Source organism: Hyposmocoma kahamanoa, unplaced genomic scaffold (assembly GCF_003589595.1).
Source record: "Hyposmocoma kahamanoa isolate Upper Pololo Valley unplaced genomic scaffold, ASM358959v1 63, whole genome shotgun sequence".
NCBI classification, from domain to species: domain Eukaryota; kingdom Metazoa; phylum Arthropoda; class Insecta; order Lepidoptera; family Cosmopterigidae; genus Hyposmocoma; species Hyposmocoma kahamanoa.
The window spans coordinates 7,607,658-7,633,182 of NW_020653851.1; the positions used below are offsets into that span (position 1 = coordinate 7,607,658).

General features: G+C 36.4%; 1 protein-coding gene across 6 annotated transcripts in view; it reads left to right on the forward strand.

Moving 5' to 3' along the window:
* Positions 1 to 1,555: 1,555 nt before the first annotated feature.
* Positions 1,556 to 25,525, forward strand: part of LOC113230107 (potassium voltage-gated channel subfamily KQT member 5) — a 34,317-nt gene continuing 10,347 nt past the window's right edge. For 4 of the 6 annotated variants that reach the window (XM_026463865.1, XM_026463864.1, XM_026463869.1 and 1 more), the window contains exons 1-11: positions 1,556 to 1,761; positions 2,581 to 2,636; positions 8,231 to 8,410; positions 9,025 to 9,159; positions 9,788 to 9,870; positions 11,007 to 11,182; positions 15,276 to 15,404; positions 16,087 to 16,197; positions 17,104 to 17,291; positions 17,466 to 17,620; positions 22,831 to 22,929. In XM_026463865.1, coding sequence (XP_026319650.1) covers positions 1,717 to 1,761; positions 2,581 to 2,636; positions 8,231 to 8,410; positions 9,025 to 9,159; positions 9,788 to 9,870; positions 11,007 to 11,182; positions 15,276 to 15,404; positions 16,087 to 16,197; positions 17,104 to 17,291; positions 17,466 to 17,620; positions 22,831 to 22,929 — 1,357 coding nt within the window. In that variant the 5' untranslated portion in view covers positions 1,556 to 1,716. The remainder of the gene's footprint in view (positions 1,762 to 2,580; positions 2,637 to 8,230; positions 8,411 to 9,024; positions 9,160 to 9,787; positions 9,871 to 11,006; positions 11,183 to 15,275; positions 15,405 to 16,086; positions 16,198 to 17,103; positions 17,292 to 17,465; positions 17,621 to 22,830; positions 22,930 to 25,525) is intronic. The other 2 variants (XM_026463867.1, XM_026463866.1) reach the window with 2 other exon arrangements.

Below are 25,525 nucleotides of genomic sequence, written 5' to 3' on the forward strand. Positions count from 1 at the left end.
CTTTTGCGACTTACAGAAAATCTAAAACTTTATTCGCTAGTATTAGTAAAACGTTTGACTGGGGTGATATAAGGCCCTGGTTGGAGTTTCATTTTCTGATTTTACATTTCAAAAGAGCGAGGAGAAAAGAAAAGCAATTTGTACAAGCAGCCGATGACGTCGTTCGCGTCGGTTGTGTTATTATGCCTGAAAACTGTTCGTAATTACTCTTACGTATTGCTGAAAAATGTTGCGTAGGTAATCATTTTTACTTTGACGTAAAATGTACTATTGTTATCGCTTGGACGGGGAATTCGAGAGTTTAAAATTTTCCATTGAAACTAAATTTTGAAGACGGTAACATAAACAAAAATGTTTAACAAAAGAATAATAAAGCGTGGTAGGACTATGGAACCCTAATTTCTATACTCTACCCTAAAACTATAAACAGGTGTTCTATCTGTAAATAGTTTTTATTTCGGTAAATCTTAAAATACGCAACATATCCAACACACACAAAAAACTGTAATGTTACAACTTTTAAACAAAGCTAAGTTAACTAACCTTACGCAAATAAATATGTACGTTATGTTGAACAGAAATATACCTACCTAATTTGTATGTGCACTGACCTCCACATTTTACCTTGCAAACAATAGGGTAGCTAGGTAGAATGTCTCTTGAGGATTTGCAGCCGTACTATCACATTTTCCGGTAGAATTCTATCTACAGCTACGAAACATCGCTTACGTTAAAATACACATGTCTGTAGATAACATTCTCTACAACGAATTCGAAAGAATTTTCTTCTTGTTTCTATTGTTCCAGGGCCTGCTGCATTTAAACCATTTTGTAAGATATTTGCTAGTAACTTTTTATGAACGTGCACCTAATCTCGCAATAAAGCGAATTTGAGAATAGGTATTAAATATGCAGCTTATAACTGCTTTTTTTCATTTAGGGAAAATTCGAGTGCAGGTACGATGACCGGAATAGTCAGATGTGGCCAACAATTAGAGTAAGGTATGGCGATAGTCGACGCGGGACGCCGACGCCTCGGTCGTCTCTCACTACACCCGTCCAGGGCCAAGCCCGTCTACGAGTGCATAAATATGGAGAGAAGGTGGAAGGTCGACCTCACCATTTGCACCTACAAGTCAAGTACTAACTCGCTAAGGCGATGTCAAAACTATTATCTTTACCCTTTGTTTAGCTGAGCGCTATTAGTCCAGTGTTAAAAACCTTCATTATTAAATATGTAGTCGTTTTAGTCAACTTTCCCTAATGGCTCTACTATTCTTATTCTTCTTTAATCTTCACAGTATTTAATTTCGTTAGGACAGGATGTTATCTATTTTTTAACGGACAGAAAGACAATAAAATAAGGACGTCATTTTATGAAAGAACTACGACTAGAAAAGCGAATAATTGACAAAGGATCTACGAGTAATAGCTGCCGTCGGCGTCGCTAAAGTAGCGACTACGACCTCACCCTTAGGCGGGCGGCACGGGCTCGGGGCGGGTGGCGCGGCGGCAAGCGTCAGTTGGCGGCTGAGTTCCTTGCCCGTCGCCCGCCCGCGCTACCCGGGCGGTATTATGCCGGCGCGCCGGGCGCGCAGTGCACGTGCCGCGAGCTCGCCGCGCGCGCCTCCCGCCGCCGCTGATCACAGCCCACCACGCGCGCCCCCTAACGCACGCGACTAGACTCCGCTCACATCTACCGGAATGTAAATATTTATGGATGTCAGTTTTCAGTTGTTTAGATTGGCTGTGAATTTTAAGGTACGTAAGTAACGTCTGATGTTTCGATTTTTGCACGATAATGTTTAGACCGTAAATTTTACGTGAGTTCCTTAAACGTTTGGAACGAAACAAGTTATAAAATGACAGCAGCATGCCACTTCGATATTGCATTGTGCTTTGTGCCTTTGCATTGTACATAATTGCCAACAATGACTTCAGTTAATGGCGTATGAAGTACCCACTATATTTGGATCGATAGTTTACCATTAAACGTAGGTAGCGTTGGGTCGAACAGATTTTTCGCATTACATTACGTGATTAAAATACGACGGCCAGCGCGAGTGCGCCGCCGCCAATATGCCAATTTCATGTTCACAATAACATTGCTTACTCTACGTATTATATCTGATACCGCCACATTAATCTATAAATAAGCAATCGGCAAACGTAGATTTCCACAAAAATAAGATACCTTGAAAAGTTTGGTGGTAAAAGTTGACCTACTTTTATTAACTTTTAACGTCAGCCATAAAACACATTAACTTAAGCTGACCACAAAACTTTTGGGATAAATGTTTTATGGCTAGCTGGCTTGTTGCAATAGGGTCTGTATTTGCAAATAAATAAATCTCATGATAAATACCTACAAGTGACTTCAGAACTTACTAACAAATCCACTCGCATTCACCTCAAACCAAACTCACATTGCTTTATTTTTGTTCCCAACCTTGATAAATTGACACTCAACCGAACCGTATGTTCAGAATTTTATACTAACGAATAGAAACTTGCCATTACTAAAATAATTTTAATAACTATTTAAAGTAACATAACATTTATTGGCATAAACATCTTTAGGTGAAAATGAAATCGACAAGGCGTGTTCGGGTACATGAGGATGCAATACGACATAGGTAATATACTACTATCATTATTTCTATTTACCTATATTCGTAGAAATTACGTAGAACGTTTTTATTTCTGCTGACCTTTGTTCTAAAAACATTAATCTACTTTAAATTTTAACTAATCAATTTTTAGTTGCTACCGTAGTTAGATTTTAAAATTGAACATAAATTTTTTGTATAAATCTAATGATAACCAGAATGTTTAACATCTTCCCAAAAATACAGTTAGTTGTTCCGGTTCATAAAACTTTTTAAATGATTAACTAACTAGCTACGTAGTTACTCATACTTTTATTTTTGAGTTTTGGAATAGATCACTTTAGGCGAATTTTTAATTTTCATCACTATGCGAGTAATTGATCAAAAGCAATCAGAAATCTAGTTCTGAATACTTATTAGAACTCCTTACTCTCGTGTGTGGGCGTGAAATACGTCCAAATAACTGTAACCTCGACACAAATCCAATATTTTTCGTTTACATTTCCAAAAATCATACTCAACAAAGCCGTATTCCAGATCGGATCAAAATTAGTAACAATCTGTTGGAATTTATTTATGTTTTTGGGTAATATACCACTGTGATCTGTGATCTTGGCCCTCTAAAGTATAAAAACCATGCCCACGGCGGCATACAGAAATGACTTATGGCTAGATTAGAAAAATATGTGTCGTCTTTCTATGGGTACTGGTTCTGGGAATTATGGAATAAAAAAATGTATTTTTATATAAAAAATGTATGTTAGTGCAAAATATTTGTGTGTTTTGTATTTATTGTTGATCACCCAGGTAACAATTTCGGTCTTATTCCTAACCTAATTAGGGTTTTCATACAATTAAAAATATGTTTAATTTCAAATCTTTATTGCCCTATTACACGTTAACCCTGTAAATTTTTTGTACCTTGTTTACATAAAATAAAAGTGGTTTATAACTACTGATTTAAACGAATTTGGTTTTTGTAAGCAAACATCAATTAACCGGATCAGATTATGGGACAGGGGGCCTTACCATGAACTCTTATTACAGTTCAGTACTTATATTGAACCTATAGGTTCGTAACGAGAAAAAAGCGGGATGGTGATATACTTATTATTATAACTTTATTTATCATCACAATTATTATTCGCTAGTCACACTCAAGTAAAATCTAATCTTAAACACGTGACTTCAAAACGGGCCTGAACAACCATTTAGACATTCTTACATTTCAGATCTAACAATTTATGATTCAGTTATTATAGACGTTGACAATTTTTCAAAGTTCTTTCCTGGTGATTCTTTTATTTTTAATTGAAACTTTTGCAATAAATGAAAATTGATTTTGTCGAGTACTCAATTTACCAACTTACAATTTAATAACCTAACCTACCAGATACGCAAATATGCATTAACCTTTATAAATTCGCAGAGCTTTAGCGGATGAGGGAGCGGTATTATGGGCAACCGTCAACTATGTTAAGCACGGATTTGAATTTCATAACAAACAAATCTTTATACAGGGCATAACGTGTAACTGTATTAGGAATACCTAATCTTTTAACATATTAACTAAAAATATAACCGTAATATAAAACCACGGACAGAAATTGCGATAGGTAATTTAATTTAGAGACAGTAGACAAACAAAATATTTATACTAAATAAAATATAAATACTTAAAGAGATTTTGGGGACACAATCCTCGTTACTTTTGCTTAAATCGTACTCGAGTTCTGGCCTAATAACCTAAGTAGATAAGTCGTGCAAAGCCATGACGCCACCGCTTTTAAAGCCACGCTTTAAGTCAAACAGCCACTGTATCACGAATAATTTACTAATGAGATAAATTAGACGCAGGGTTTATCTTTACAATTATATTTACATATAAACATATTACATATAACTGCCTCTGTGGCCGAACGGTTACCATGCTGGACTGCCACGCAGAGGTCCCAGGTTCGATTTCCGGGCCGGGAGAAATATTTGTATGGCCTACATTTATTTCTCTCGTGAGTTTGGGTGTAATTTGTGGTTGTCTATGTGTGTCCATGGCACCCGCGACACAGGGTTTCCCTAGTGCGGGGCTATGTTGAGTGTGTGCGTTATTATTATTATAAAAAAAAAAACATACGCTATTCGAAACTTAAAAGGTCATTACACTGAAAAAAATTACTTGCATATGAATATCAATATTCCTAAACAACTTTAACAACAGTATTCTTGTATCCAGAAACTGAATCCTTGTTGAAAATGCGATATAACAGATTTTGTGTTTTCTTTCTCAGCATGCTTTACATCTCTCTCATTCTCTCAAGGACTCTTATGTAAGTGATATAAACATATAGCATGCAGGAAATGTAGGGAAAAACATCTCCCAAACTCCGTTAGGATAGCAACTAGGAAAAGATAAATGCATAAAATCTGTGACGCAAAATTTTAGTTCATTAACTAATAAAGCTACACCCAATTGAGAAACTTAATTATTTTTATGTAGGTAAGTACATTAATCTACACATATAATGAAACGACATCTACGCTAGATATATCCAACAAAAATAACTTTTAAATGTTTCTTAAAATTCGCAATTGGTTAGTCGATAAACGAGAATAAACGACGTTTTGAGTTTATTAGAAACGTGACTGCCCTTCATGATTTTTTTTATCAAAAACATTTTTCTCTGTCTTTTATTTGTAAATCCCCTTAAATACTATCGACTATAATTTCGCCCAAGTAACGCTGAACGAAATAAAGCGTTTCATTCAACTTAATCCTTATCATGAGTTCTTTTCCTTTCTTCCGGCATCGTGAGCCGTCTTATTTGGCTAATGGTTTTATTTTAGAAAAGAAGGAATCATGTTTACTTCACTGCGTCTGAGGTACAGATAAAAATGAGAAATGTATTATAAATTACAAAGTGATCTTGCAGCAATTGACTGTAACCAGCTTAGGTCATCAATCAAATTTTAGTAGCAGCAGAGCTCCTTGTGAAAGAGTTCTAGAGAACTACTGCCACCTTACCTACTTCTGCCACCAAGCGGTAATGTGAGCATTACTGCGTTCCGGTTTTGGAGGATAAGGGTACTGGTGAAATAACAGACACATGGAACATGTCAACTTATGTATATCTCTGAGTGACAGGCGCAGTGGCAGTGCCCCTCAGATCTTTTTGATTTAAAGCTCTGACTTGTATTGCAACTGTTACGGAGAGGACAAAATAATAAAAAAAATATATAAAAAATGGACTGAAATATAGAAACTAACACAGCAAGAAATATCTTTCGAACAAAATCTGAACTACCAACAAATGACACAAATGACAACCAGAACCATTTACACTCAATTATTTCAATTTGAAACTGACTACCATGATGCGAACCAATCTACCTAATAGTTTATCTAAGTAAACTATCCAATTAATGTTTGAAGGCTTTATCTAAAGCGCTACTGAAGTCTGTATTTGCAAAGTCAATTTGCTCTAAGCTCGTTTGTGTTATTGCTGAGACAAAAAACCCGAATACCTACCGCATTGAGAGACATGTTGCGATGTACTTCATCATCAATTTTTTAAATCATATTTAGCAGGTATTGTACGTGAGGCGATTTCTGTGAAGTCTTCAATACGTAATCTGAGGATCTGTGCTTTTTATGTAAACGTTTGATCTCAGCAAAGATAAACGGTTAGATGCGTAGCTACTGACAATATGGGTTTGATCGCACGGTATACAGAATTAGCATACAAGTCCGCCCCGTGCAAATTTTGCGACGCCCCAAAACCCGAAATCATCGATTCTACGAATATTTCTACACATCTGTAGGAGGCAAAGTATGCCGTATGCAATTGTATGTAGATCCGTAGTTCGAATTCTCCAGCAGACGTGTCAATGGTATCCAAACGATGGATCTAAAAAAATCCCATTCAGAAACGTTCTTTTGTAGAGTCTTTTCTAACTTTATTGAATTTATTGCTGGGAATCATTTTTGCGTAACATTCATTGAATTTTTTATTATGATATTTTCTTTAATGGTTTTGCGCATGTTTGAAGAATTAATGGTTTCGGCGTTTTGAAAGGTAAAAGGAACATAAGGAAGGAATGATGTTGTCTAATAAAAAGTATCTTGATTATTCATTATTTCCGTGTCGTCTGGTAAATTCTATAGAAGGTAAGCTGATTAAAATCGAAGTATGAAAATAAATATAAATTCGAATGAATTTTCAAAAAAAAAGAAAAAGAATGAAAACTAGCAACTTACAGTATGACAATAGGATATGACAAGATGCAAATAGGTAATGAATATCTTTGTGAGTATACTCAAAGTGTACGTGACACGATATGAGTTGCGATATTCCAACAAAACTCATTTTCGACGCTTTTTCACGCCTCGAAGAACAAGTTGCGCGTGTACGTGGATACTTGAATATATATACTCATACCTGAGAGAATAATTTAACAGAGAACTTTGATGTTTGACACTTGTACAGTTTGGGAAAACTTATGATACATACGTCTTCAAAAATACTACTTGGTATAAAGACTCTCTGCGGGTGGCAGAAGATCAATTAGAAAATAAAAATCGATCAAAGCTCACACAGGTTTTCTTTAATTTTCTTGCACAAAAGTGAACAAGAAACCATTCACCGATGAGTTAAAGATCTCATTTACATGACCGACGTCAAATAAATGGAAAATATATTATAATAGCCACCTGAAGAAGAGCAGCTGTATAAAAGTAGGCAGCTTTTAATATTTTATTAGTATACTTTATGGTGCACTTACTTTTTAAATTAAAACAATTTGTGTATAGCTGATTCATGAATAAATGTTAAAAAATCATCATGACTTTTGATTTATTCTCATGTATGTATTATAAATCAGTTCTTGCTATTCGTATTGCTTAAACTGGTTGCGAATATTTGTGCGATTTTGATTGCAGATCAGTCTTTCAGCGTTACGTGTGAGTGTAACTGCTTCAGTATAACGAAATACTAAGCGAAGCATATACTATCTCAAAAACGGCTAAGTATCTATCCACCTACATAGGCCGTATTCTTATAAATCATAGAGCCTGTCCATGAAGTTAATGCAATAATTTCAGACGCTTAATTTTGGACATCAAAAACAACAACTTTTGTTTTAAGAGTGCTGTAAATCCTTATTTAAAAATTTTGTTCTTCCGTATGTCAAATTTCCCACAGTTTTTAGGTTAAACCAGCATTATTTTCATATGGAGAGATTTTGGTTTTATAAATTTTGAAATGTTTTTGAAAATTTATACACATTTTGAAGTTCAGATTATGTCTCTCAGTTTTTACTTTATAGTAATATCACTATGCGTGGCGGTTAATATTGACTGTTTACTGTTTATAGTTCCTCCTCATATCGGTACGTACCTAATAGGGAATAACCTAAAAAATAAGATGTTTCAATCTCTAAGAGCCAAGCGTAATAGTTCCATCTGGTCTAGCCCCGTAAAACGTAGTTTTACTTCGGACTTAACGACTATTGGCCATTTTACGGTTCGGAAAGCCAGCGTCCGCGATTGCAGAAGAGACTTCAGACTATTCTTCGTGGGAAATAAGGAAAAGTTTTGAGAAATAGTGAGCAGTGGGCGTTGGTTGCAGTGAAAGTAAGCGTGGCGGCGCGGGCGACCGGCTGGCGACGCCGCGGATGTCGCTGCTTGGCAAGCCACTCAGCTACCGCGCCACGCGACGCGACGCGCGCTACCGCCGCTTGCAGTCCAAGTTCTACAACTTTCTCGAACGGCCTAGAGGTTTTAAGGCCGTCCTCTATCATATGATTGTGTAAGTCGTCCTCGAAAATCTTGACCTATTTTCTTTTGTAAACAAACCCATATATTTTTTAGTGTTATAATTTCTGCCAGGACGCCATATTTTTTTGTTATTCTTCCTCAGATGTGAAGAACTACTACGAAAATCCAATTTGTAGAGCTTAATTAGCCTAACTTATCCTCTATTTGTCAATATTTGTTGGTAATTATTAATTATGAAGGCGGCATATTTGTCTGACGTAGGCCAAAGCGTCGCAATATTAATGATTGTCTCTCATAAAGCGTCAGGTGGATGATTCCTGTGAGTAATTCTGAGCCCGTAATGGCAATATTAATTGCTCCAACAAAACCGGCGTGGCGGAAGAACAAGCAAAACTCAATTATGAAGTATGCCCTAAAGGTCCTCGTTCCTCTTAACTTTGACATGGCATAGTTCCGGAAACCCTACCAATGTTACAATTATTTCCAAGACAATTTACTCGATTTATATCTGTATAAATTTATTTTCCAATCCTATCTACAAAAAAAATTAGAAGTACCTACCTACAACAGATAGATTCACATAATAATAGTAGTAGGTACACGAACTTTATATTTATATATTAAGTCATGTAAAATTCATGACAGGTTCCTGATGGTGTTCATGTGCTTATCGCTGTCAGTTTTCTCCACAATCGAGGAATACGAAGCTAAAGCTGGAATCGTGTTGTTCTACATGGAGACTGTAGTTGTCATCTGGTTCGCGATAGAATTTTTCTTACGGTAAGTCCTTAGCGAGACGCATCAAATTATTTATAATATAGAACGGGCAATTTAGTCCGAATTGTAAGAACTACATTCTTGCAATCAAAATTATATCACAACTGATCATGTAAAAATACGAAACAGGCAAAGTGACGAAAGACGTTTGTTTTCACCGGCTTATCATAAAGGTGTAAAAATGTTTAAAATGTTCCCGCTCGCTTCAATGCAATGTACACATAGGCTAACAGATTCATTATTTTTTTAGTACTGAAAAAATCTTATGCGAATGAGAAACAGCCCTTTTTGTTCTCTGCCTTTTTAATTAGATTCAATTCAATCCCATTATGATACTAGCGAGAGCGATACCGATACATTGTATAGTATAGAGTACTGGATATCGTACTCGTAGATAAGCTGTGAAAGCTTCCCGCGTTAAGTAATACGTCACCCAATGTAGACGGATTGCTCGTTTTCAATGGATATACAGGCCGTATTTTCTTTTCCTCTATCTGGTGTGACGTTGATTTACTGTTCTTCAATTTCTTTAACCCATAAGTGACCCTCGGACAATAATTGAAATTTCGGCAAAGAATCGTAAATATTAAATTAAATACAATTGTTTGCTAATTATCACGATTTTTCGTAGGTTGTGGTCATCAGGATGCAGGTCTCGATACCAAGGCTCAATGGGCCGCCTCAAATTTTTGAGGCGGCCGTTCTGCATTATAGGTAAGTCACTGTATAGTTTCATTCTACCTTTGGTCTAAATGTATATACGTACTAATTCAGTCATCTTTAATATTTAGGTATGTACAAAGTGAACGTTATTTCCTCACTTACCTTCTTTCATACAAAGACTAAGTCATCAATCCGTGACACGACACGCAACGTATAAATAATTTTGTTTCTGTGTGTCGTTAAAAACAACACGTTGAACATTGAACAATAAGAACTAAAGAAACTGCTGTTATTGTTAAGACTGAGCTAAATATTTTTTTTATTGCGTATTCAAGTCACATCTAAGTATAAATAGGTGTGACAAAACAATTAACACGATAATCTATTCAGTTTCAAGGTTAGGAGAGTGTGGATAACATATATCATAGAACAACACAGTTATATTCAGAAAAATGTCGTCACCACAGACGGTCCAAGACATTTCATACAACATTTCCAAGTAAAAGTCACGTTCCGTCTATAAACCGTGACGAACCGTGACCCTATTTCAGGTGCGACCAATCTGCTGTGACCTTCGCATTTTAGCCCTCCTTCCCTTGGTACTAATTTCGTGCCACCTCTATTTCACTCTCTAGGGACCTGACCCGCCTGAGACGTAACCAGCAAATATGGCGCGCACGACACCGCTATCGGCCCTCGCGAACAATGATATAAACCAACTAATATGGACCTTTCCAAATTATTCACCTAATGTTTTCAATTATACATATGACTCTTTACTTGAAATTTATGATGCTTAATTTTCGCCCGCGATACACGGATGTGTATTGAAAGACATTATCGATGCCGAACCAATTAGGCGGCCCCCGAGACAGGTGCGATTTTATCTTGAGAATTACACTTCATCGGAACTTTCGACGAGTCGAGACATGATTAACAGAGCTTCGTCGGGTTATGATGGTACGATATATATTATGGGTTTTTCTTAACATATTGTTATTGGCAATTCGCGAAAGAAAATAGACAAGGAAAGAGATCCATTAAGTTTTCTTTGAAGTTAATAACCTTAATTGAGTTAAAGCGTTTGAAGAACTAGACGTAATTAGCTTGCCTGGTACTAAATAAGAAATTTCCTTTATGTAAACCAATATCAACTATTAAGAAATAACGTCAGTACATTGTGACAGATGTAACGACAATCTTAGCATCGCTGGTGGTGCTTGGCATGGGCTCATCAGGGCAGGTGTTCGCGGCGTCGGCGCTGCGCGGACTGCGCTTCTTCCAGATCTTGCGCATGGTGCGCATGGATCGCCGTGGCGGGACATGGAAATTGCTCGGCTCCGTTGTCTACGCGCATCGACAGGTTATTTATACATTTACGTGCTAGAGTACTTTACAGTAGTGAAATAGTGCTACATGGCATTAGAGACTTTAAAGAATATATCGAGCTTGACACTTTGGACTTTGGATCTTATCGCGGTATACAGTTGAACTTAAATCTGAGTCAAGATTGACGTGCTCTTAGATATGAAAAACAATATTAAATTCTCAATTAAAAATAAAATACATTACACGATTTATGTATACAAACATACTTTAGTCCCTAAAACAATCCTAGATAAGATATGCTTATTAATAGAGATATTTACAATTAGGATTCATACCTACCGACTCGCACTACTTACCTACTTATGGAGACATATATTAGCAGTAGAGCTCCTTGTGAAAGGGTTCGCCGAGGGAAGTACTGCCACCTTGCCTATTTCTGCCGCCAAGCAGTAATGTGTGCATTACTGCGTTCCGGTTTCGAAGGGTAAGGGTGCTCGTGAAAGTAAAGGCACACAGGACTTGGTCAACTTATGTCTCACGATATCGGGTGTAGTGGCAGTGCCCAGATCTTTGTGATTTATAGCTCTGAATGGCTCTTGGAACTTGTTCATCCCGTCACTTTGTAGTATAAAAACTACTTGCGACAAGAAGCCACCCAGAGAATCAGCAATATTTAAACGTACTATATACCTATACTGCCACCGAAAATCTGCTGACTGACACGACTCGTACGTTTCACATAAACATTCCCTATACTCTACAAACTGATCATTTATATTATATTTATGCCTCTACCCGTAAGTATTACTAATGGATATGTAGCTTTCTTCTATTTAGCATTGTGACGATGCTGACCTCCTTCATCGTCGTCTCACCTTTTTATCACCCTCTACTTGTTCCTGGCCATTTACTTTTAAGATTTTGAATTTTCGTTCTCCAATTCCTTTTCCTTCCACTATTCTTACGTTGGTTGGTTCCGTCACCAAATTTTCAAAGCGAGAGGACGTACTCATGGAGTATCCTCATTAAAACTCTAACTTGTCGTGATTTACTTCTTTTTCGTTGTTAGAATACGTATATACGCCCAATTGGGTCTTTTTCTCTTCATTATCTTCCTTTAAGTATAATAAATTTATGTGGACCGAGCCCTTCTCTTTTACTTTCGCTAGGGCTAGGCTACTGCACTTTAGCACTCTAGACTAGACAGTGTAGATACCTACATGTCCAAAGGACGATATTCACTTATGTTTATGTAATAAAGCAGTTGTAAGCAGAATTCCTAAAAAGACTCATTAAACTTACTTTGATGAATCTCACAACTTTGAATTCGTAACACGGGGCGAGTGTAACCGTAACTCGAAGAGCAAACAGATAAACTGCCATTTGATTGAACAGCTTAATCTCGTTTGGCAAACTCTGCGATCGAGTCACTATTTTAAATATAATATTAGTTACTATTACTACTATATAGTATCATGATTGTGCAAAATGTAGGAAGCACTGTGATGGACGACGAAGCAGGACGAATTTGAAATTTGCATATCTAGACCGTGATAGATGAAAACGACATTAATACATGCCACATTCTACTAGAACAGATGCGAATTTTATTTAACATACAGTTAAATAACAAATATTGTTGAACTATTAAACAGTACAGATGTAAAAGTAATTAATTTAGGTAAAATCTAAATATTTATATTTCTTGGTAAATTGTTACTGTTACTTTGGGGCATGGATTAAAGACAATACTTATTCAATACCTGATATAAATCCTATATATCATGTTCATGTGTATAAATAAGTCATGAATACTAAACAACCATCATTAGCGATTGATATGTGTACGTACATAAACACGCGTTAAATATTATAGTTACTACACGCACTCTACATTAACTCGCTCGTGAACTTAGCAGAGAATAATGGCATTAATTGTAATATATGGTCACTACTATGAGATAGCAACATATATCGAAATTATTACAGGAAATAGAGATGGGCTATTATATTTAATTTTATAACAGTAATAAAATAATATAACAAAACGATACAAAGTAGTACAGGACCTTCCTACTCCTACCAATTATCTTATCCCAAAACACTTTATGATCATGGCAGGTTATTTAAAACAGATGCGTGATGACGACTGAGTAACGGATATTTCGATGCAAACAGATTTATCCGGTGTTTCTCTCTGTTGTTCTACTAAACTACGAAATGGAACGTATGATTATTAATAACCCAAACAGTAGATATAACCCACATAATTAAAAATATCTAGCTAATTTATGGTAAATAAGACCACCAGTGATAATATAATGTTGCTATAAAAGAGAAATTAAAAATTTTGTTACCATGGTGACGAAATTTTTACTATTGCAATAATAAACCCTATCGGGCGTCGTGTCTGGGTATAATTATATCATTCGTTTTGGTCGGGCAGGGGCGCGGGGACCGCCGCCGACCGTTAGCGTCAAGCTTGGCTCGCGTCTTGCATAACCACGCTGAGTAAGCACACCCGACTGGCCGCAATTTCCTCTGCCAGTGAAGTTGGCGGTTAGATATACGCCCTTACTGAAGATGACTAATGGGCGAAGCCAATTATTAAGCCCACCTTCTAAAAAATCTTGTTAATTTAACGACCGTTGAACATTCCAACGAACCGTTAAACCTCTGCTATTTGAATAAAAGTTTAAAGCTCAGGCGTTGTTCCCATAGTATATTGTAAGGTAAGGAATTTTGTTTATACTATATTAAGGTAAGAGTCACGCTGCGTGTGTTCGGTTACAGGTAAAGAGGACACAAGGCGGTAAGCAATATCTAGCCACGATTGTGTCAGATTAAAGTTGCATGATCACAATGCAGAGCAAATAAAGCCGAACCCGAAGTCGCACTTCGCGCTCCTCCTGCAATATTGACTAGGCAAATAGTTCGATCTGAAACAATAGCGGTCAAACAAGGCGATCGTCGACGAACTTCCAGCGAAGCATAACAAAAACTCACTCTCCACGCCGATGTTTGATAACATTCAACCCGGGGCGTTTGCTAACTTGATCTATATATATATATATAATCTAATATACAAACATTCTTAATTTATTTGTAATAATATCTCTATTTACTTCCTTAGAAAGTGTTCGATTTTATTTTACAAAGAGAAACTTTATAATACGGCAATAGGACTATACTTACTTATCACTAACGTGACTTTCTGCTGTTTCTCACAATACTAATATACTATAATCATGCTACGTACGAGAAGTACACATTTTTTAACTTGTGGTTATAATTCATCACTTGTAATTAATTTCACAACTCGAAGCTAGATTTTGAAAGCTAGATATTCGGCGAGTTGGCTTGCCACAACCGTCATCGCCCGATTTATCGACTACTAGGTATATAGTAAGAGTAAATATTCCTCCACTACGTCGCTTCTTTATGAATGAAAACAAAGTTGTTTTAATATAGCTCAGTGATTTCGTTGAGAGATTATTAATTTTGTTCAAATAAGAATCACGTTCCAGTTTATAGCTGTTTTACAGCAATGCGGAAAATATACTTACTTTTTATCAAATCAGCACGCTCATTGTTTGCTCTCGTCGGAATACAACGAGTCGTGCCAACGCCTTCAATTTTGTGAATTACAGCTTTTAATACATTCAGTTTGTCTAATGTGGCAGAAAAATCCCTTGCTAAGACTTGTCGCATATCCTGCTCGATAAAGCGAACAATTGTGTTAGTTATCATTCCATACAATGGTTGATAAGGGGCAGCGAAATGTGAGATGTTTACGAAAAACGCGAAAAATTGCAAGGTTGTTGTTGTTTGTTCGTTGTTGCTGTTTACTGTCGCCATTTAGTGTAACGATTTATTTTCCTTTAAAGTGAAAACTTCTATAAAAATTTGATAACAAGCGAATTTGTTAAGCGAAGCTGTTAAGTGTAGTAACCAAAATCTATGTTGCATAAAGTGAAATTTGTTATGTCTAAGCATCACTCTGTTTAGTATTGAATTTCAATATTTGAAGTCATGTTTAATTTTGCTAAATAAGTAAGAGAATACATCAACCCACATGATTTATAAAATACAAAAATCGCGACTTTATCATTTCCTTTTGTTCACAGGAGTTAATAACAACGTTGTACATAGGATTCCTCGGGCTGATATTTGCCTCGTTTTTGGTTTACTTAGCGGAAAAGGATGTCACTGACACAAAATTTAAGAACTTCGCTGAAGCGTTGTGGTGGGGTGTGGTAAGTAAAATGCTGTATTTCCTTATATTTTAGAAACCTCTTAAACAAAGCGGTAAACAAAGGAGGCATTGTGTCAATGGCGGATAACAATGTATTCATAGATTGACAATTTCTAAGTGTAACTTAATTTTCGTATTTTATAAAATTGAGTTCGTTGAGCTGAAATTATAATTGAAACGTCCGTAGTCAAAAATTTCATCGTTTCCAAGTTACGCCGACAGTTTTACGATTTCAAGATTTTCATATCGAAATTATTTAACCTGTTTGTATGGATAGATGAAGACATGGATGAATTTTATATTTATATTAGCGGAGTTTAAAGACGTGTCCATCCACATACCAGAATATTTGTAAAAAAGAATCACACAAGAAATAAAAAAAAATTCATTCGTTTGTAAACAAAGCTTTGACGATACGTCTGCTTTGTTCTTGATGACATCAGTACTTGCAGCAGAGTTTTCGAGCCCGTACATTGGCAAAAAATAGTTACGAAATAGTCGTGATGTTGCCGGTTTAAGATTTATTCATCAACTGACAATTTTAACAATAATATGGCGAGCTTTGGTCCTTCACAAACGCCTCACTCTCCTCTAACGAATACTCGCATTTCGAGCTATCAATGCGGTAGTTACACGTCTTAAAATAATCGTAATATTTACTATACCTACACGTCTGCGTATAGATCACACTGTGCACGGTGGGGTACGGCGATATGGTGCCGCAGACGTGGCAAGGCAAGTTCATTGCCTCTTTCTGCGCGCTCCTGGGGATCTCGTTCTTCGCGCTTCCCGCTGTGAGACACATTTCTTTAACTCAATCTAGCCTAATTTGTTTATGTCAAGTGCACATGGCAAAATGTATTAGCTAACACGCTCAAAACATAATTATTTACCCGATCAAGTGCCAGGTATGACTAAGTATATGTTTATATGTATATGTTTTTATATTAACGTAATATACGCTAAAACTTTTATACTTTATTACCAGATCAATTTAAACATATCGTAGTATTGGTATAATAAATTCACATCTCATCGTACGTCAAAATTGCTCTGACTACATAACAGTCATAAAAATAATACGAACTACATGAAACAAATTATGTTTCGCAGATGTGGCAATATTACACCTAGGGTGCGATATATATTTATCAAAGATATTCTCGTATAAAATAATCTTAGTACTAGAAAAACCGACCTCAAAAGTCATTCATCCCCTAGTTTGCCACTCTTAGAGGTGGAATATTTTCTTCAATTTTAAATGAGACCACTACCGAGGTACCCACTTCCCAACAAAAAAATAATTATCAAAATCGGTTCACAAATGCCAGAGTTATCGTGTAACATACATACAAAAAAAGAGTCGAATTGAGAAACTCCTCCTTTTTTGAAGTCCATTATAACTATCCAAAGGAATTAAAATCCTCTTGTATACGATTTTGTTTTTGGTGTAGTTTTTTGTCTTTGTGCATAAATCCAAGACCACGTGTCTTTCCATCTGTTATCAAAGTTCAGTTGTAAAGTTTCAAACATATACTTACTAAAGTCTAAAGTAAAGTAAAGTTTTTGTAACGATTGGAACTGACAACACAAGCGTTAATGTTTATAGTTGTTTTTAGCGCCAACATTGCAGGTTCATATTTTAACTTGTCAGCCAACTACATACATGATAGTAAACCAGCTATAAACTTTGGAAACAGGGTATCCTAGGTTCAGGGTTTGCCTTGAAAGTTCAGCAGCAACAGCGGCAGAAACACATGATCAGGAGACGACAGCCAGCCGCCACTCTCATCCAGGCGTTGTGGAGGTGTTACGCAGCGGATGAGCACTCTATGAGCATCGCCACCTGGAAGATACATCAGGTTCCGTTGCCTAGCCCCCAAACAAGGTAATTAACTCCGAGATCTAATTGTGTAATTTTATTCCGGCCCCAATTTCCATAGCGACAAAATTTTCCCTATTGCTAAATTCAAGTTTCAACGTTTTTAATTGGGTTCGTTCGAATTGTTAAAAGTTAAATTACATAGCTTTCATAGAAGTGACAAATGTATATCTCCAACAGTCGAGTGATGAGTGCATCGTTCAAGAACAATGCATCTTTTGTATCGCGACTGCCAACAATTCGGCGACACAAGAGCACGTCTCTGCACTCTCCTGCACCGCACTCCAAACCAGCGCATCATCGGTACGACGTCAACGCTAGTGCAGAAAATCTTGGTAAGCTGTCTTCCAATGATATATCACATACACATATATCTACGTTCTTGATTATTCAACGCAAAATTTAGTTAAACAACCTGTTGCAAAATTTACATGAATGTCTTGACGTACATGCAAATACTCACTGTTTGTATGTTTAACAATCAATCAAAGGAGCTTTTTAATCAGTTTTAATAATGATATAAAAACTTAAGTCATGTATTTCAAGAAATTCAGTAAAAGTGACGTGTGTACTAAAGTTAATTTATATTGCAATGTGGTCCACAACCTAACAAAATAAACATTATCTCTACAACCACGCAACGCATGTTATTACCTCACCACGTGTCACTAAGAATAAATTACAAAAGCTATCAGTGGAAATACCTAAAAAACTTTGCCATATGTTTAACAAGGCGTTCGCAAATGTAATCAAGTCACAACTAATACGAAATTAAGTACCGAATTAGTGAATAATAGGAATCACGGAAACAAATAACAGACAACAAAATTGAATAGAACATTGATCGGCACGGCAATTCATTCAATCAGTTTCAAAGATAATAAAGCATAGAATAACACGCAAGAACAAAATTACTACATAAAACTGTTGCAACGAGAATAATCAACAAGAATATAAAGTAAACCCATGAAAACTATAAAACAGCGACCAGACGATCATCTCCACTCTCAAACAAAACATAAACATAAACGAAGAACTGCTTACTTAGCAAGCTAATTATTATAAAAGACCACATTACGATGATAAAAGTGCTGCGTACAGTACAGTGTTTGGTGGAGTAGAGAGTGACTTCAATATTGCCCTGTTTCGTAGATAAACATACGTCGGGCGGGGACCATGCGTGTTGTCTACTACATTGTTGGAAACGCTGCTTTAAAGGTTCTATTCTTCATCTTTTAGACGGCACTATGGCATGAAAATTACAATCGATAAACTTCCGCTGCGTTTCTTATTGACTCTTATTAGTAAATATTTCCCGAAACATGTGAATACACGAAAGCGAGTTTGTTCCCGACGTGCCATTTAGCTCGGAGAACATCTGCCTTCCGGCGACAATGGCTGCGTCTTTTAGCTCAGACACGATTGCTGACATCTTACCTTCTACTTCTTTCTATTTTTCACTTTTTGAAATAAAAATGCACCCGCATAGATACAATACCGCTTCAAAAAGAGACCGCAATCTGAAGGTATACAGACCTTGGAGTGATAAAATGGCTTCTAAAGTTATGATCCGCTTATGCGTTTTTCGAATGCTACGGTAGAAACAAGGAAATATTGACTGTATCGATTAGGAGTGCAAGGGTTGCGTTCATATAGCATCATAGAAAAAAACGATTCACACAATGAGTTTCCAGAGTTTTGCAGGCCGTTGTAGAATAACCTGTTACTGGAATGGCTTCGATAAAGCTTTTATCCTGTTTCGACCTCAGAAACTACTAACTAACTTACACTGCTTTGCATTATTTTATTATGCATGCCAGATAGCTACCAAAATTTGTACGATATGAGTTATACGTATATTTCTTACATGTTTATATAACAAATCAAATGCAGAGATAGTTTACCTACAGCCTAGTACACTTGTGAATTCCTACTCTCTGTATATGAAATGTCGGTGTCCGCCTGTCTTCGCTTTGTCTCCCCCTAATAATTGAACAGCCTACTAGTAATGAAGCCTGGTATTCTTACCCATTGTCTCATATGACAAGCGACACATTTGGCAACCGACAACAATGTGAAAAGCAATTACACACTAATCATTTTAGAAACACTGATTCGGAATTTAATGTACCATTGTAATTATTAACAAAACGAAATTGGTGTGTACATGACGTCCGCATAATTATATCTCACGGGCTAATTAGTTCGAATGAAAACATGAATTGCTGTTTCAAGGAAAAGCTGGAATATGAATAATGTACTGTCATAAAATAGCGTAATTCATCGCCTCATCGCGATCTACGTCAAAACTGTCTTGAAGATAGATAGGGTAGGAATTTTCATAATTCTTGACTGAAAAATTTTTCCATGAGGTCGTACTTCATAACCATTTAGACGGTTGAATCTTTAGAGAGTTCATAAAACAGTGTGCAATTTTGAGAAAATAACATATCGTAAAAAATAATAATAAAAGTAAAATTGACGACTATAAAGTTATGGACCTAAACATTATTTTGTTCGAGCGATCATACTCGTGTAAGCTTTTCTTTCTACGATGCAATTGTAAGGCTAACGTGACTTGTTTATTGTAGAGCACGTATTCTTATTACTTTAACGAGTATATAGTACAAGGACTCTTCGATGACCCACAAAAACAAGAAATAAATGCCTTTGGTAAACAACTTCGGCTGTCATAAAAATAAAGTCAATTCGGCTCTTTTGTCCTCCAGTTGCTACTTCCGTGTGATTCTCAACTATCCCTAAAAGCGCGCTTTATTTGTGTCTTCTTGTATTTTCAGACAAAGAAAACTTTTGGAACAAAAATCATTGATAAATGGTGTGACAATCTGCTATGTTGTACTGATTACTTTACATAGGTACTTATCTTATCTAAAAAATGTGTAAAAATAATCTGGATTCGTAGTAAACTTACTTTTTTTATAGTTTCAAAATTACTAATTTTCGTCACGTCTACTGTAAAATAATAACGAGCTTATTAAATTGTATAGGACGGATCGTGAAAGCAACGTTCTTGAAAAGCGTTTGCACATAAGCAAGAAAGAGATAACAAACCGATCGATAGTTTACTCAGACATTAAATGGCAACTGCTGCATTGACCTCATTATTTAGGTGTTCCTTCAGTGCAGCACAAACCGTGATATTAAATTAATTTGGAGAAATATCGGTTTTTTTAAATCTGGCGGTGTTTTTTTTTGGATCAATATGGTTAATTTAAAAATATGTTTTATGTATACATTTATTTTTATCATGAAGAAATAAAGACACCAAAAAATAATTGTAAAGTATTCTAAATTTATATTCATTATACCAGAGCATAATATTTGTTGCAACTCTATGCCTATAGCAAACGCGGTGTAAGTTTCGGTAATATTTCACTTAATGTAATGCAATTATTACGTGTAATGAAAAAATGCTACGCAATTAAAAATAGTTAACAGCTCATCAAAAGTTCAAATTACAAAAAAAATTAATTAAAATAATTGTCTTTAAAATTGTGTACCCGAGTTTTGAAACTGTTCAAAGAAAAATATTTCCAAGAAACCATTTTCTTTTTAGAACGCTGCACAACGTCCATGGAATTTAAATTTTAATAGCATAAGTGACACGTCACGTCTACCTGAGGACGCAGCAAGGTTAATATGAAAAGATGGGTGCAATTTGTGGTTATTCCGTCAGCGAAACTAAACTCGCTGTCTGAGATTATTCGAACCCTGTGATCCTAAACGAAACGAAAGAAAAATCCTACTTAGCATAAGCTATGGGACTTATTCCACGGCAAATATAATTTAGAAGGCTTAACTACCTATTTATTAATTCTCCAAAATATTTACATAGGGCGCACTATAAGTTTCCGGAACTGGCCACTTACATAAACAATATTTAAAAAGAATTAGAACCTTTGAAAATGGAACTCTTTGGCTGTAGCATACAGTTTGTTTCATCTGACTGTCACTTGTTTTTATATTGTGGCGTCATTTTAGAAATTGGTTGGTCTACATCACCATGGATTAAGCTCGCGAAAATTTTCGTAGTATGATTTTCTACGACTTTGAGTGTAATTTAACAGCCCAGCGGAGCTTCGATCGGTTTCAAACTGCTTTGGTGATGAAGCACCATGCAAGACGACGATAGCTGGTTTGCAGAATTCAAACGCGGTCGTGTGAATCTCAGTGACAAATTTCGTGATGGTCGCCCGTCCACTGCTGTGAACAACAAAAACATCGATGCTGTGCGCCGTATGATCAAAACAGACAGGCATATGACATACCATGAGATTTGGGTACCTTTAGGCATAGGCATCACTTAACGTTTACATTTGGGTGTGAAAAAGCTGTGCTCTCGGTGGATCCCACACAATTTAACTGAGGCTCAAAAAATCGATCGCGTCACTTGGTGCAATGCCATGCTTACTAGATTCAACGAAGGGGCGTCAAATTTGGTGTAGGACATAGTAACAGGTGACGAAACATGGGTTTATAGTTACGATCCCAAGACAAAGCAGCAATCGAGCGTATAGGTCTTTCGAGATGAACCGAAACCAACCAAAGTGGCGCGCGTGCAAAGTGCCTCTAAGAGGATGATTGCTTCTTTATTTAACAAAACTGGACACGTGGCCACTGTTGGTTTGGAGAATCGTGGTTCCGTGAATAGTGATTGATACACGACCATTTGTTTGCCAGAAGTTATTGACAAACTTCGTAAAAATAACCGTAAACGCCGTATCATCTTGCACCACGATAATGCCAGTTGTCACACGGCCAGACAGACAAATGAATTTTTGAAGGTGCACAACGTTGACCTTATGAGCCATCCCGGGTACAGTCCCAACCTGGCACCCTGTGACTATAATTTATTTTCAAAAATTAAGAACCAGATACGCGGTCAACGATTTTCATAACCTGAAGAGGCTGTCGAAGAGTATGAAAAATATGTTTCAGAGATTGTCACGGAGGAATGGCATAAATGTTTTCAACATTGGTTCATTCGTATGAAAAAGTGCATTAACGCTAAAGGAGAATATTTTTAGAAACAAATAGTATTTTTTTCTTATTTATTCCGGAAACGTATAGTGCGCCACACGTATACAAACAATTTAGTCGGATAATTTGCGAAAAACGTTTCGCATCGTTATTTATTCATGCGTAAATCTTTGCGTAATAGGTACCTAGTCCTATGTAGCAAATTGGAATGGCAACTTAGGGCAATCAAAGAAATCACAAGCTCAGTGTACGCTTAGAGCAGGCAGGCAGACAGGCGGATGTAGCGGTGTTTCTGATTGGGACTGAGCCTTTACTTTTTACTTTTTTGCTCGCAATTTTCATACATATGAAGGGCATTAACTGTAAATACGAACCCATGTCGCTGTCACAACTACTTATTTCTCACGTGTTTAATCGTTCGTTGCGTTGTCAGGTGAAACGTAAAGGTGTAGATGGGGAAAGGGCACCAGATTAGGATGGGTGGTGGTTAGAGGCAACAACGAGAAAGTGCAGTGTTGAAGTGAGCGTATGTGTGGGTTGGCAGGCGCGAGGAACGGGCGCACCGGGCGCACCAGGCCCATCAACCCTTCGCACAGCGAGGACTCGGTGGCCGAGACGGCGCTCTCCAAGAAAAACTCCGATGGTAAGAAGGCTCACGCCGACTTGCAGCAATTATGCAAATACTTAGCTAATATTTCCGTTTTTAGATAAACCTGTGCGTCTTGCTCGTAATGTCGCTTCCCGTAGCTAATTCTTTAACAATAGTCACATATGTATGTCGGGTATATGTGTATGTGATACGTGATTGTCTCATTTGGTAAAATTCCCCCAAATGGGGACATTAATTTTAGTGATTATCGTGTTAGCGGCTGATAAATTTATTATTGAAGCCTATATTTGCCTTGTTCATATAATCTTATCAATAGCGTATTACAAAAGCGAAACGTTGTAAACAAAATATACACTAACTGTGTAAAAGTTTTAATCAACACGTCTCACTCATAATGAAAATTGGCTGCATCTGATATTTAAATAGACCATAGCGAAATAATCAATAGCATCAATGTAAGTTATGCGGTAACACTAGAAGTGATTATTTAGTGTAGAATATGTACGTTTCGTTATACTTGTGTATATGCGGCTAATCTTATAAATGCGCTTCAAGTCGGCGACATAATCAGCCATCAGACAGACGTGTGACATGTAGACACTGATGCAAGCCGCATTTTATGTATAAAGCATGAGATAGCCTCTCTCCAGCATGGACATTGTAAAACATCGCTTATGTGTGCCTACGCTTGGAAAAACAGTGTGTGGATTGTAAAAAATGACCGTGAACAAAATAAATACGTAACCCTTCTTTTATAAAACGTATCCCTTGTTATTTACGTTCCGGATAAGGGAATAAAATCTTGTCTACGGCCTTCTTGGGCCATAAAAACTGATAGGCTGAGAATACAAAACTAATAAGTACATAGATATGAATTAAATAGATAAGCAAAGAAAAATAAAAAGAAAATTATAGTTTCGTTTTGTTAAGGACAAAAAATAAAATGTTTACTTCGAGAAAATCATACTGACTCCATCAATAACTGTGGCTGTTCAGGATGTTGACATGACTCACGAGATACATGACCGTGGTAAGAGCGCGATAAAAGTCAGAGAAAGATACTGAAGGATAGATACGAATCGGAACTTATCGATACGCCAGTCATGGATGAAACTAAAAATTGTAACAGAATGTTCAAAGCATTCGAGTATATCATCAATGCGAAAAAATGAAAGAAATAGAGACTTTAGCATTTTGTTCTCATATAAAAAGGAAAATGAAATGATACATATTAGATTTGAGATCACAACATATATAACAGGATATAAATCAATTGTAAACGGGCTAAAATCGTTCCTAGTCAGTCTCTCTCTCTGTGTACGTGTGCGTGTGCGTGTGCGTGTGCGTGTTGCTGAAATTCAAGAAAAATATACAGTACACAATTTGTGAAGCTTTTTGACCATGTAAACCCTGTAATCACACGATGCCATGATAGTGAAGCGACAGCAAATCGATAACATTATTTTCTTTAAATTGTTTACTCACTACCAAGGAACGGTATATTTCAATGAAAAATCGTGACTCAAATAGACCATTTGTTTGACAATAAAATAAACAAACGTTTTCTTTGGCAACTTTGAATGTAGGGCAGTCCATTTATTGTTAGTCATCTATCATAACTGTGGTAGAGTTTTGTGAAGGCATTTCCATCTCCTTTCTCCGTGAATGGCTATGAAAAAGTGTAAAGATTTTATCGAATCGTATTCGAGAGTTAGAAGCCATTCACTATATAGTCGAAGATACAATTCAAAAGAGAATTGAATAAATCGTCTTATACATCATCATCAGAACGATGGAATGACTAACGTACCTGTGTACTTTTATAAACATTTAGTATTGAGTACAGTTAGAACGTACAATAAGGAGGAACTACCATGCATCCAATACAAACTATTAGCCGTGCAGGCTGATCGCATCCGCCGAAAGAAAATCAGATGACATGTGGTTTGAACGGCCACACTGAATTACAGAAAATCAATGCCACGGGAAATTTCTTTAGAGCACCGACAAAAGTAAAAAGTTTCTAAAACTCAAGTGTCTCTTATAACAAAAGATCGCAATAGGCAAAGTATATTTACCTAAAATCCGGTAAAACACATAGAATGGATAATACCTCCGTATGAAATTCCGAAATGAGTAAAAATAAAACACAAAAAATCAAAACGACACAAAATAGCTATATAACTATAATATTATGTGTGTTGATGGTGGATTTCAATGAATTGAATAGTGTTATAATAGCGATGGTCGCCTTGATAATTGAGTGAGCTCTTCACTAGTAGTTATTTCTTTGAGAAGAATTTCACTGAATTTATTCGTTACCGTTGTTACTTTGTTCTTCTGGTTTCTTAAAGATGATTTACTGAAGTCAACCAATCGAATGATTCGGACTTTGGAATCGCAGCTCCAGCCCTACATACTAAAGGATTAAGCAATGGATATTAGAGGTGATTAATTTATATTGCTAACTTCATAATCTAATTCTCGAACTTTTGGTAAACAGGCGTAAAACTTGCTGTAAAATGTAACCTTAAACACGTCTTGTTGCACGTTTTTAAATATCAGATACAATTAATTAATTATTATAATCACTGATGTTTATAATGGCAAGGACATTAGAGTACAGTCG